The following is a 14248-nucleotide window of genomic DNA, read 5'->3' on the forward strand; positions in this document are numbered from 1 at the left end:
CCCTGGCCTCCGTGGCCTCGCTCGTGGAGCTCCACGGCCACTTCAACAGACTTTGCTGCGAGCTGGCGCACGAGCGAGGTGGCACTCTCACGACCAGGGAAAAGGTCTGCCTGGTGTACCTCACGGAGATGTACTTTTTGCGAGTCAGGGACCGGAACAACCCCACGCGCTGGCCCGGCTACAGGGAGGCGCTGAGGGGCTCATTCGCGGGCCGCTACGGGAGCCGGCTGACGGCATTTCAGGACAGAGTCCTCTCCAACTACTACCAGAAAAACCCAGAGTTCGTCCACCTGGTCCCGTGGCTCCTGGACAACCCGAGCGTGCGGCACTGCGAGATGCTCTCGGCCCACGAAACCTACCTGAGAGAGGAGGGAAAAGAGGCCGCTCGAGCAGAGCTGATAGCGGCCGTGGTCTGCCACTGCGAAAACGACCTGACCCGCCGCCCCCCGGAGGGCTTCCCTGACCTGCGGGACGTCGACTTCTCGCGACTCGGCTACAGTGAACTCACGCTGAGGCACGCGCTGGACAGGTCCACCAAGGCCAGCGACGACGCTCGCCCAGGCGGTCGGGCTAAATGACCGGCGCGGTCCCCACGATAGCGAGCCCCCCCTACCATGACGACCGAAGTGAGCGGTGGCACCGAACTCGGGAGCCTCCCTCGAGCTTCCATCCTCAGGGTCTGGGAGATAGTGAACCGGCACTACGAATCCACCTTGAGCTCGCTCGAACGAGAGGACACCTCTCGTAGAGCCGCGGCTCGGGTCAGCTCGCTGGCGAAGGAGCTGCATGACCTGACCGCAGCCTGCACGGAGAGGCTCGAACGCGTGGAAGCTCGCGTCAAGGAACTCAAGGCCCTCGAGTTCGGCGGAGTTCGCAACGAGCGGCCCGACGGAGCGCGGGCCGGCGAGGCTCTCGGCGGAGAGTGGCACTTTGTCTACACGCGCCGAGGAGATGTGTTCGGATACATGAGGCTGATCCCCGAAACGCTCTCGCGGCTCCCCTCGGACGCGGACGACACGAGCCTCTGCGGCGGGCAGAGGGCCGAGTTCACGCTGCCGACACAGGTGGCGGCGGAGGCCCGTCGTGTCCCCACGGGCCGGTCCGGGAGCGCCCGAGGACGAGCGGAGTGCCCCCGCTGCGGCGAGTCTCTGGATCTCTCGGAGTTCTGGAGGCACGCGGTGTATGAGATCGCAGAGAGGGGAGCCAGGGTTCCTGCGCGCCGCCCCCCCGTTCGTTCAGACGGTCCGCGACCGAGGTGGACCTTGGAAGAGGGCGAAGGTTGGGACGAGCCCATTTACAGGCCCAGAGACCTGACGAGCACGTGCGAAATCGGCGAGTGCTTCTCCCAGCTGAACTTGAAACACTTTCTCTCGGACGATGACTTCTCCGGGGCCCTGGACCGCGCTTTCGAACTCTTGGCTCTGAGGTTGAGATCTTAACGGAGACCACAAAGACGACACGGCTGTTGGCAAAAAAAAAAAAATGGTTGAAAGATTAAGAGAAGAATCGAAAGGAAGAAAAAAAAAAAAGAAAAAGAAACGGTTGTGTGCACGCAGAAAGTTGTTGACAGCGGACACATCTGAATAAAAATGAAAGTTGTGAGATAACAAACACAGTGCTGTTTCATTGTTTTATTGCGTCAAGGTTTCATAAGCATACACAATGAAGTATGTTCAGGTGTTACAGTTCCACTGTGACCGTGAGGGCTTTGGGTTGCTCAAGGCCGGTTGATGTTCACGAAGCAGGTGCTCAACGGTCAATCGTGCCTGGTACGCGAACAGGAGGGCTTCGACTGTCAAAGCAGAGCCACCGGGGACAAAGGGTCGGAGAGGGGAAGCTTGGACGAAACATTTTGTATTTTCGAAAAAGGAAGACTTTTTCTGTCGGGAAATCTCAGAGTGGGGCAATGAGCTGTGAAAGAACAAAAACAAATAGTGGTTGAAAGCAGACGTGTGCAAACGAAAAGCAACGAGAGAACAAAACTGAAAGTTGTTTCATTGCCTCAATGTCTCAAGCCTTCAAAATAAAGTACGTTCAGGTGTGACAAAGACTTTTTTTTGTCCTTTTATTTGTTCGGAGATTTCCGAGGTACTTTTCGCGAAGAAAGTGGTCAAAGGCAAACGCTTGCGAATAAAATTGTACGAGAGCTGTTTCATTTGTTTTCTATCGTCTCGAATTTCTGCGAAATGATATTCCGGCACAACAGTTTGACCGTGACCGTCGTCAGCCAGTAGGTGCAGCCCAGAGCGTGCAGATCCCGGCGCACGCAGAGAGCGAATCGAGATTCCGGACTCCCGAGGACGCTCCGATTTTGACCCGCTTATTTACAAGCCCAGAGACCTGTTGATTACCCGCGAAATCGACGAGAGCCGCTTCCACCGGCCACCATGTTCTCATACTCCTACAAGCCGAGCGCAGCCTTCGCCTCGGCTCCGCTCGGAGCCCGTCCCTCCGCCGCAACGCCCACAGTCAGCGGTGTGGCGAGACAGGCCGAGAAAGATCTCCGCTCGGAGAACGAGGGGGTCGGGCCTTCTCGGGCGGCTCCTGGGATCTACGAGACCCTCGCGAGCGATGAAGTGGTCACGCTCGACTGCCTGACTGGGGTGGTGCGATCTGAGCGGGGCTGCACGTTCGTGCAGTACACCCCGACGGAGGAGCACAAGCTGCGCGCCGGGCGGAAGAGCGTCCCAGTGGAACAGATCAACAGGTTCCTTAGGTCGTTAGGGGACAGCGGCGTGCCAGCTGAAACCTCCTTGATTTCGCTCTGCCCGCTGGAGCCGGGCCGCCGGAAGACCCTGTGGATAAGGGTAGCGCTGGAGGAAGTGCAAGAACTCAGCCTGGAAGCCCTGTGGATGCTCAAGGGCGAAGCCCGGCTTCACGCGGAGAGGACCAGCCTCGTCGTGTGGCTGGAGTCGAGCGCGCTGGGTTCCAGCTCGCTGAGCCCGACGGCCGAACGAACCCTGTGCCCCGCATCCGAAAGGGACGCGGAACGTCTCGCCGCTCTCGCCGAAGAGGGCCTCCTGAGCCCCTCTGAGAGAGGAGAACGGCGCGAAGAGGGCTCGAGTCGAGAGGCCGCCCGCGTCTCGACACAACGAGACGAGTCGGGGCCTGAACAGTCCGGTCTGAAGCGCGTGAGGGTCAGAACGGGAGAGGTTGGCGACTGCCCAACACACAGCCTACCCGAGAACTCGAGAGACGGCCAGCCGTGCAGGAGATCGAAAAGACAAATACGACGGCGGGTGCAGTCCTCCGGGGTAGGTTTCATCAGAAAAAGAATCAAAGCTACAAAGGCAGCCGAGAAAAGGGTCGAAGCGGAGTCGACATTTGCTCGATTCGGACGGGAGAACTCCACGATCTCTCCTGAAGAGACTTCATCGCTTCCTCCTCCTCCTCCGCCTCAGCCTCCCGTTCGTCCTCACGATCCTGTTCCCCGTCACGGCACCGTCAAGGCCCCCACGCGCAAAGCGCAGGATCGGGCCGAAAGAGGGCTCGGGGCTTTGTCCCTCTCGTCTCGGCGAGTAGAAAGGCAGCCCCGGGCGCTTGGCGGAGAGTCTCCACCATGTTCGGTTCCCAGCTTCGGAGAGGCCCGAGGGACCAGTCTGTCGCCTTCCGGGGAGAGAGTCCGTGTCTCGTCGTCTCATCAACGCCCGGTGCCCACTGTGGTTTCGGCCGAAGCTTCTCGGGGCTGCGGGCTGATGTAGAGCGCGGACGGGTCGTGCGGAGCACCCGGGACCCGCTCTTCCGTCGTGACCTCTTCGCAGCTTTTCACGTCAGAGGGCCTGAGGCCGAGTTTGTTCGCCAACAGCAGGCCGTAGGCAGGCGGGTGCAGGGAATCCTTTGTGAGCATGATATCGCTCACGGAGAGGGACCCGTCTGGCTTTCTCCCCGACAGGCTGTCGGCGAACGTGGCACCGGACGTGTTGAGGAGAGCGACCAGGGCGCTGTGGAAGATGTGCACGGGGGATCCGGACTCCAGTTCTCTCACGCCGTCCCTGTGGTTGTACTGTATGGTGTTGTGTCTCCTGTTGAAGTGGCTGAATCCCGACAAGGCGCTACGCCAAAAATTTGTCCAAATGCTCAGAGTTTCCTCCAGGTGAGCAACGCTGACAGAGGACGGGTAGCTGCACACCAGCCTCACGTCCGAGCCGAGCTCGGTCACGGGATCCCGGTCTCCTTCGGCCCCGTCCTCCCGCTCGGCGAGTCGACGTTCCAGACGCCTGGACACGTTCTCTGCCATCCTCAGCAGCCCGGGATCCTCGCACTCGGACCTGAGCTTTTCCAGAGCCGCGCGAGGACGAGAGGTGACCTCGGTCAGAAATCCGCGCACCAGCAGGACCTCTTTGCCTTCGGATATCATGGAGGCCATCATCTTGCTGAGGCTGTGGGACACGCTGGCGGACTTGTGCTTGGACACCGAGGCGCACGCGCCCGACTGCAGCAAGGAGTCGGGCAGCTCGGCGTCGTTCAGCAGTCCCAGCATGTCCGTCTGTTGGTTGCAGGCGAGGGCTCGCGACAGGTTGTCCAACAAAGGTCTGTCGGTCGCGTTGCCTACCACCGAGATGCCAGCGTCCCGCTGCTCGGCCCTCGAGGAGAGCATCACGTCTGCCACGCGCGCCAGCGACGACCGATCGGCCCCCGCGCTGGTGTACACGTGCCTCGCCGCGGCCTCGTTCAGACCCCTGGTTATCCTGGCGAAAAGCGTCCTCCAGTTCTTGACGGTGTCGTGAGCCCTCTCCGCCAAGGAGGAAAAGGAAGGACCCGAAGCCGACCAGCTGCTGTCCCACACCGACGCTCGTCTGTAGAGGACCCCGTCCACCACCGTGGTGACGAGAGCGGTGCGCTTGTCGTAGAAGGCCAAGCACGAGGAGGCTCTGCACTCGGGCACCACCGGGCACCGTCCGTGTTCGAAGGTCTTCATCACACCCCATAGAGTCACCACAGACATCTTCAGCTCTGTCTCCTTCACGGGGTTCCGAACGAAAGCCTCGCGCTCTCCCCTCACCCAGTCCGCGACTATCTTACACACCACGGCCGCCGGCGCGCAGGGCACCGACGCCATCATCAGCAACTTGGCTGTCTCCGCCAGACTGTCCAAGGGAACTTCGAGCACGCGAGGAAGCGCCTCGTCGTGAGCCTCCTTCTCTTGGATCGCTTCAGCCGCGGCCCCGGGAGGGCTGAGGCCGTCCGGCGACACCACAAACAGGCGTCCGGCACTACGGGGCGGGGCCGCTTCGACATCTTTCCTGCATCGCTTGCTAGGGCGCGCGTCCGGCCCGCCGGAGCCCGAAACCATGTTGATCACGGCAGCTTTACCAGACAGGCCGAGGCCGAGGGATCTGATTTTCTTCCACGGCAGGAAAAGGCAAGGCACGAAGCCCGCTAGCACGGTCCAGCGGATCATGTTTCTCAGGGTGCTTTTGATGTGCCCGCAGCAGGGGCGGTTGGCCACGTAGTGCCCGACGAGATAGCGGACCAGGCACGCGGCGCTCTCGCTGTTGCTGCCCAGCACGTTGCACAGCAGCAACTCCACTGACAGGGCCGGGCTGAAAGTGTTCACGATCTCCTCTATCACCACGGCCAGCTGCGGATCCTCGCTCACAAAAGCCCAAGACGCGACGTCCCTGTGTAGCGGCAACAGGTCGTAGCACTGCTCGTAGCAGTCCCAGCGCGCCTCTCCGCGGGGGCGATTACGGTTGCGTGCACGATGAGCGCAACGGCCGTTCCTGAAGTCCTCTAGAACCCTCGCGTCCCCTCTGTCCGCCAAGGCGCACTCGGCCACGGCCGCCTCCCGGACGTCGAGCGGTTCTTCGTCTGCCTTCATCGTCACAATTCTGTTCGACTCGACTTTCGGACGGTAACCGGGAGGGGTTAATGAGAATCCGCTCCTCAGCTCCTCACCCGTACTCAGCTGCTCCCGCCGCGTCTTCGACCCCTCTCGTCGGCCATGTTCTGCGTACTGTTCAAGGCGCTCTGCTGCCTTTGCGGCAACGGGCGGACGGCGCGCGGCCCTAGCGGGTACCGTTATGAGGTCCTCGGAGACAGCGGCGACGAGTACGGCGTCGAGGAAGGCGACGAGGCGGACGAAGCCGAACCTCGCCTCAGGGACTTCGCGCTGATGCGCAAGAGAGCTATCGGCCTGACCAGGTTGAAACTGAAAGCTATCAACTCCGCCTCGGACGTGTCCGTGGCGGAGAGGCTCTTGGAACGCCACGGTCAAAATGACCCAAGCTTACTAACTTACGAGGGCAGGTGCCGCGAGGAAATGCTGGCGGCTTTGAGCAAGCTCCCACCTTACGCGCACGGGACCCAGATCGACAGACCTTACAGGATAACGCCAGCCTCGCGCATCGGAAGCGAACGCAACGGAGCGATCGTGTGAGCGCAAGGGTCCCTTTCGCCGAAGAGGGGGGGGGGGGTGAAAAGGAAAAAAGAAAAAGAAAGAAAAAATAAATAAATCACCATGAGCATGGTCAAGACTGACCCCAGCGTTTACTCGCTGAGATCTCTGGAGGCTGCCAAACGACTGGTCAAAGCGCCTGGGTTTCTGGCCGACTCGACCGGGGCGTTCTCCGAGCTCGTGGCGGAGAAGGTGATCAGGGCGTCTGCGGCCAACACCTCGGTGTCGGCGGACGCGGTCGTGATGATACTACAGGCCCACATGGGAGTGTCTCTCTTCAAGCAGCAGAAGGACACGAGCCGTTTGCTGGCGGGCTTCGTGTACAAGATGTTGATCCCGGACAAGTCCGTGCCCACGGGCACGCGGTTCACGAGGCGTTACAAGATCACGGATCAGCGAGAGGCCCAGAGAGGTACCTACGACACGGTGGGAAACGGGGTTCGGACCAGGGAGTACAGCCAGGTGTTTCAGCACACGTCCAAAGTGGTGACCATGCAGTTTGGATTTCTGCTCGGCATCACGGTGCCTTCTGTGGCGGAGGAGCTGATACGCAGGGAGCTGGAGCAGGCCAGGACTTCGTGGGAGCTCACCAAGACCATAGAGGTCCTGGAGTACTGCGCGGCTCAGCCCACGCTCACGGACAGGATCTGCCAGAAACTCTCATCCCTCCCCAGAGCGGAGAAGCTGGACTCTGTGCTGACGATGGCCGAGCTCATGTGCGGCACCGTGAACACGCATCCGGATTCTTTCGTGTGCGTGGTGGAGAACGCTCGCAGGGTCCTCTGCAGCGACAGGCCAGAGGTCCTCGTCATGGGAGACACCCTTTTCAGGGTGGTGTCCCAAGACTCCAGCGCCGTCAGGACGCGCATCGCTTGCGAAAACGTGAAGCTCGCGCCCGAGTTCTGCGTCTACACCGCCGCCGACGAGAAGTCGCGGGGCGACGGGGTCCACGAGTTCACCATGGAGTTGGTCAACAAACGCGAGCTGGGCGACGGGGACCTGGCTTTCGCGGACGACTCCAGCTTCAGGGACCAGGTCACGGAGATGCCGGTGAACCACATTCTGATCGGCGGCGGGCGTTCGGTCGGCATTCCCATCGCGCTGGTGGACGGCGTGCAGATGGAACACGGATGCGGGAGGGAGACGTCCACGGAGCACAAAGCTTTCAGCAACACCCAGGGTTTCAAGTGGGAGTACTTCACGGTGGGCTGCACGGCTCCGGCGCTCGGCCAGATATCGCCGTCCAAAGTGCTCTCTGCCACTGACTCCGAAGAGGTCGGCTACAAGCAGCTGGCCCAGCGATCGCCCTCGGTATCGTACCTGCACCAGTACGACGGCGCCGTGGTCTGCGTGACGCTGAGGGAGCTGCACCGCCTCGGCAGTCCTCGAGCTCTCTTCGGCAGGGAGCGCAGGGACAAGCTGCAGGGGGACTTGAACGCCTTCATGAGGAACGGACCCAGAGGGATCGCCGTGGGACGCATGGCGCAGTTGGCGCACAGCGATGACTGGTACCAGAAGATCAAGAACCCCGCGTCGCTGCTGGAGTTCGACGTTCGAAACATGGTTGTGCCCGAAGCCCCGGACGACGCCTCTCACGGATCGGCCGCCGTCGAGCCCGTGCGCTGGGTCGTCAGGCCCAGGGTGGCCCTGTTCAACACCTCCGCCATGAACAGCCTCTCCAACGAGATCGCGCAGATCGGAAGCGAGCTCCTCGCCCGCTTCGGAGACAGCGAGCACGCCAAGACCGTGACCCTCAACCTCACCTTTCTCAGCAAAGCCCTGGATTACCGCGGTGGTGCGCAGCGCATGCTGGAGATGAGAGGCAAGATTCTCGCGAACCAGCCCATCCGTGACTTAGAAGTGGATGGGTGGACGAGGGGCCGCCTGTTCTGGTCCTGGATGGCGGACCCCATATGCGCCGTGTACATGCGAAAGGCGCTCGGGGCCAAGGAGATCGGCGCCAATGCGCCTGATTTCACCGTGGAGGAACGGGAGGTCCTGGTGCAGCTCGAGGGGTTGATAACCGGAGTGCTGGCACTGTTTAGAAACGTGGTGGGGGACAGGGCGAACTCTGTCGTGGCCTCCATGCCCTGCTGCTTCAGCCACCGGCGCTACGCGGCCATGGATGGGTCCCAGGCCACGGTCAACGAACGCGGATATCCCGTCTGGTTCACCTTGGACGACATGGACTACTGCAACCTGATGTATTGGATCATCCTACCGAGCCTGGGGGCGAGGGTGTATCGCCGGCAACCCGTCGTCGAAAACGAAGCCCACGCGGTGCGCGACCCGCTGAGGTACAGGGACGGGGAGCCGAACCTCTCTCTCGAGCTGGGCATCGACGGCAACCTAGGATTGACCGTCGCCCGTCTGACCGGGGAATGCGTCTTCTCCAGGGTGGCGCCCGAGGCCTTCGCCGAAGACGCCAGCGAGCAGTTCGAGCCCACGGCCTCTCGCCACGTCTCCTGCACGGACCTGGGATTCCACAGGAACTCTGTGGTCACGTACATGTGGTCGATAAGACTCAGGAAGATCTCCGGCATCGGAAACGACCTGGCCAAAGCGCTCCTCGGCATGCACTACAGCACCCTGCTCACTCACGACGTGGTCAGGGATCACTACGACACCGTCTACTACTCCGGCTTGTCCTACCTGATGTTCAGGGGAGTGAGGTTCACGGGCTGCGGAGTGTCCCTGATGCAGCAAAAGTCGGCTCTGTACGCGCTGGGCACGCAGGTGCTGTGCAACCCGACGGCGAACAACACTCACCAGGTGTGCACCGTGAACCAGTACTGCGAGTCGGTGGTGATACCGGACACCCTGGAGTCGCCCGGGCTTTACATCCCCAACCTGTACATGAAAGACGTGCGAGGGGGAGACGTGCACCTGGAGGGGCGCGGAGGGCCGTACGACATGGTGATCGCGGACGCCTTCAACGGCTTCTGCCCGGAGTCAGACAGCGCGTGCGGCTACCGCAGGCCGTACATCTTCACAACCGGCCGGTCCCAGAGCCTGCTGGGTCTGACGGGCGAGGTGCCCTTGGATCCGCTCATGCGCTCAGAGGCCTACACCTGCATGCCCACTCTGCTCAGGCCCTTCAGCTCTGCGCTAAGGCCGCGAGGCAGACGCAGAAACGACGGCGGAGAGGATAGCAACCACAGAGTCTTCTGCGAAGCCCTGCACGCGGCAGAGTTCGAAAAGAGCGTGCTGGATCATGTGGGGGACCTCTTCAAGGACACCACGGAGAGAGCCAACGGTAACAAGCGGGCCACGGACATCATGCAGCCCTCGCTCGGGGTGGCTTTCTGCGGTACTTACAGCATCGGGAAGACCTCGGACAGGAAGCTCATGAGCGCCTGCGCCGCGACGGGCGGCGAGCCCCTCGTCGACAGGCTCGCGCCCAGAATCAGCGGCACGGGCCTGTTCGCTTGCAACCCCATGCAGACCACCGCTCGGTTGATAGCTCCCATATTCAGCAGGATATTCGAGAGCCCCAACCATGGTCGCAGGCTGTTCTTGTGAGGGAGGAAACGGAACGTAAAACGGGCGAAGCGCGCGGGAGAAAGGAGAGAGAAGAGAAAGCAGGGAGGAAGGATGCCTCGGGTCAGGGGGCCCGGCTTAGCGCGCAAGGTGGCCCGCGGACTCTGGGCCTTTGCTGAATTGGTGCTTTTGTGCGGGGTCAATTTCTTCGTGACCCTGTACATGCACCCAGTTGACCGCGAGCGCGCCATCGCCTTGATTAGGAAGAGGGAGGAGGCCGAAGTGGACGCCGCCATCAACACAGTGGCCAGGTCCATCACGGGCCTGGACGCGAACATAGAAATGATCAAGGGGATCATCGGCTCCGAGTCATGTGACAGGGCCGTGACCGCCGAGTACGTGAACGAGCTGCGCTCGGCCGAGACTCAGAGGGACCAGCTCCGCTACATGCTCATGGCGCTCAGGGGCCGGATCGATGCTGTCAGGCTGGTGGGCGCGGTGGACACTCTGTCAGACAGCGTGGGGCTTCAACTCAACGCTTCGGCCAAGATAAACAGGACGGTGCTCGCCTTGAACGTCCACAGGGACCTCGACGACATGAGGGAACCGGTGTCTAAAATGACGGTGGAAGATGCCAGCGGGGCTTACGAAGACGGCCATCTTACTCAGAGGCACCCTCACTGGCTCGTGTGACCGCCCTTAAACTGGGTAGTCCCGCTACGGTTCTCTGATGGGGAACGCATATAAATTCCTACCGGAAGGTCTGGGTTGTTGGGGTTTCAGGGCTTTTCTTTTCTTTTCTTTCTTAGTGTACCTGCCCTTTGTATAAAGTGTGTCTCTTTTGCTGTGCTGCCTTTTTTGTTTTGTTTTCAAATGCAACAGTGTTTGACTGTCTGTGTGTGTTGATCTTGTAACAAATTCTGAATAAAATAATTTCTGAAAACACAACTGCTTGGCTTGTTTCCATATTCTGTTTGCCAAGAAATGTAGAGAGAAGATGTGAGACTACAGTAGGCGTACTTCAATCAACAGCAATATGATTTTATTCAAAGTACAAAAGGAAAATAAGTCTTACATTTCAAGAGGGTACAGTTCATGTGATTGGATTGCATGCTGAGGGTACAGTTCATGTGATTGGATTGCATGCTATGAAAAAGAAATGCACGAGGTAGAAAGACAACTACGCAAGCCTTCGCTGTTTCAATGGCAGTCACAAGGAATAACATCTGCTTGTCGAAAGAAACCTCTGAGATAACTGTGGTAAAGAAAACAAATTGTAAAAGAGTAAAAGCAAAACACTTCGATGACAATTCCTATGCAATCATGTTCCACACACCTGTTTTTTTTAAAAAAAAAATATAATACAAAAAAATGATGATGAAATAATGTGAACATTGTGAGCAAAAATGTTCATACGTAGACATTTTTGTCACCTTCGTAGCAAATGGGTCGGGTCAGCGTATTTCCAGTCTCCGAGTTACGGTGGCAGTCGCTGAACTCCTCTGCCACGTTCATGTAAAGCGTCTGGGATTGGCAGCAAGACAGCGGCCTGTAGTCGAACAGAGCGGCCGCAGCTGCGTTTTTAGCCGAAAACACATCTGCGTCCAAGGCGAAGGGTCGTACCCTTTTGTGTACGTAGCTGGGATCCGCTTTCTCCATTCCGCTTCGGGCGGCAAGCTCAGCGATGGCTTGAACGATGGTGGGTCCATCGAGCGGCTTGCAGTCCAAGACCACGTGGATGTCCCTTTCAACGCGCCCGCCGCCTTCCCTTGAGCGGTACTGCACGGTGAACCACGTGCGCAGGAGGAAAATCATCCTCTTGAACTTGACCTCGGACACTGTCTCCCTCAAAGAACTGTCGATCAGTGGGAGGACTCTCATGCTCCCACCCTGGCACACTCTGGTGGTGCACCACGCTGCCAAGACGATCTGTTCCTTGAACACGAAACAGCACCAGTGAAAGTAATGCGTGCCCATGTCCACGTCGAACAGCCGCGGCAGGTGCACGTCGGGCCCGATGGCCGCCTGGGTGCTCTCGGGGCACCATTTCCCCACTAGCACGCGGTCCCAAAACCCCGGGATGTGAGGCATGCAAACGTATCTGTAGGCATCATACTCAGGCAAGAGCTTATTTTCCCAGTAGGTGAAAGACATGTCGTTTGCTGGATTCTTTATCAGGGTCTGGAACGCTGCGTAAAAAAAAAAAAAAAGAGAGAGAGAAATCAGAGAGAGGAAAGTCAGACTCTTGAAGCTGTGCAAGGTCGAGGTGCTAGAGGGTGTGCCTCTTACCTCGCTGAAGTTCCTCGTCACTTGGCGACCCTTCGGCCAACATCCTTTCAACGCATTCCTCTTTTTCGATCCTCGTCATGAAGCGGTCGCTACCTTCTCGCTCCAGTTCCCAAGCTCCTACAGCCTCCATCTCCGGCATGTCAGCCAGCGCGTTTGCCGTGGCGTTCACCATTCCGTTCTCGGAGACGACCCAGTGCTTTCGGCAGCCTCCCTGCGCTCTGATGCACAGCGTGCACAGGACGCATCCGCAGAGGCACTGCACGGGTCGATTGAGTTGCAGGAGATACCCGCAGCACACCGGCGCACGGTTGAAAACCCGTCTGCATGATGGGCAAGTGATGAGATCTTCGAGCGTGGATAGGGAGACGCCGGGGATGCCGTCCCAAGGGCGCGGCCCCGCGCTGCCCTCTGCGCTCCAGCACGCAAGCTCCTCTTCTGCGGGCGTCCTGGGCTCGCGTCGGTTGGACTCCACGGAGAGACAGAGCCCTGGAGACTCACTCTGCAGCGCTGCGCCGGGCTCGTCTTTCGGCGGCTCGACGTCAGGCTGCGAGCTCGGGCGTCCGTCCCCTCCATGGTCGAGATCTTCGTCACCCGTCTCGGGTGGCGGAAGTAGAGAGCCTGGAAGCTCAATCGTCTCCACGCAAGTCGAAGCGACCCGAGGAGGAACTTGGTAACCGTTTGGGGGTTCCGCCGCGCGCGGCTCGATGCAATCGGGGTACGTGATCAAGTTGATGTCGTCGTACGCTTTCGTGATGACGCTCTCGCACAGCATGGCGCTGGCTTCTTCCTCCAGCGTACCGTACTCCTCGTCCTCAGTCGAAGTCAAATAATATCTGGAGGGGTTTCTGTAACGCACCCACAGTGACACAAAAGACAACTTGTGAATATCACCTTCAAACCATGCCTCCCAGGATCGACGGGGATACCCACGGCTGGCCGCTGATGCTCCAGATGGCAGTGTGCAGCTCTTCGTCCATTCGCTTCGCGACCTCGACGCCTTCCTCGGACTCCGGGACGTCGATCTCCCCCGGGCGGAGCGAGCGTTCGCTCTCCGCGCCTCGGTCTTGCTCCGTGGCGTCCACTGGGCTAGGCGGAGGCGCCGGAGTGGGCTCGACGTGGTTTGCTTTCCGCAGGGCTTCGAGTCCAACGCAGATTGCGCCTCCCGGTACCGGCTGTCGCCCTCCATCCGCGAGGGCCTCGCGACACCCCGCGCTTTCAGCACCAGGACACAGAGGCTCGCCGCGAGCCTCTTCCGCCTCGTCTTCGGTTTCCTCCGGAGAGGCCGCCTCGTTTTCTACGCGCCCCCGACTCTTGTCGTCTTCGTCCGAGGAGGAGGCGCTGACATCAGATGGACTGCACGCGCGCTCTTTGGCCTCGTACTCGGCCGTGCGAATTTCGCCCTTCTCTTCTTCGCCCTCGCTGTACTCGCCTTCGCTGGAGCTGTCTTCCTTTGTCGAACAACACCCTAGTCTCCAGGGCCTGGTCGCGGTGTCTCGCTCCGTGCGACGGCCTCTCCGCGAGGACGACGATTGGGGGTTCGCGCTGTCAAAATTGCAACCGGCGTGAGGCACAGCCCAGCGAACTGCCTTTCGCCTGCCGTCGTGAGCTTCGCCGACATCCACGCCAAAGTGCGACGGTTCTTCACCAGTGGGCCCCTCTGGCTCGGTCCTCCTTTTCACGAGCCGAATCTCGGATTTAGTCCTGCGAGGGCTGAGGCTCGGGTCCCGCTTGCGCTTGATCCTCTCGCTCCGGTGATATTTGCCGTCTCCTTTTCGCACGCAACCGCCCGCAGGGTTTGCCCTTCTGCGACGAGGTGCAAATTCAGGGTCGAGCTCCTTTCCAACCTGCCTCTTGAGTGTCGGGTAGAGGGGAGGTTCGCGGTCGAGACGGACGCATCCGAGGGCCCGCTCGCGTCCGCTTCCTCGGTAACGATCGCGGACTCCATCCCTCTGGTCGCGGCGGGAGATCTCGCCCTCGGCCCACTCGGGCGTCCAGTCGAAGCGCTTTCTTTCTCTCCTTCTCTTCTCCGTTTCGTGCCTTCTCCTTTGCTGCAGGTTGCGCAGGGGAGAAGGCGTAGTGTAT

General features: G+C 60.1%; 1 protein-coding gene across 1 annotated transcript; it reads right to left on the minus strand.

Annotated features, from left to right (window-relative positions):
- Positions 1-10897: 10897 nt before the first annotated feature.
- Positions 10898-13492, minus strand: LOC144992285 (uncharacterized). Its single transcript, XM_078947950.1, has 2 exons — positions 12167-13492; positions 10898-12066 (listed from the first exon to the last, which is right to left on the minus strand). Exons 1-2 carry the CDS (start codon positions 13350-13352, stop codon positions 11288-11290), a joined length of 1965 nt encoding a protein of 654 aa, XP_078804076.1. The 5' UTR covers positions 13353-13492; the 3' UTR covers positions 10898-11287.
- Between the last annotated feature and the right edge of the window lie 756 nt (positions 13493-14248).

The sequence above is a fragment of the Oryzias latipes genome, chromosome 5, assembly GCF_053564925.1.
Source record: "Oryzias latipes strain Hd-rR chromosome 5, Olatipes_Hd-rR_3.1".
In the NCBI taxonomy this organism is placed as follows: Eukaryota; Metazoa; Chordata; class Actinopteri; order Beloniformes; family Adrianichthyidae; genus Oryzias; species Oryzias latipes.

What these genes read in the sequence shown, in the direction of transcription:
- LOC144992285 (XM_078947950.1), bottom strand. Translation starts at nt 13,352, where the DNA reads ATGGAGGGCGACAGCCGGTACCGGGAGGCGCAATCTGCGTTGGACTCG. An exon ending in TGACGAGGAACTTCAGCGAG is followed by an intron (nt 12,067 to 12,166) that starts GTAAGAGGCACA and finishes TTTTTTACGCAG; the next exon opens with CGTTCCAGACCCTGATAAAG.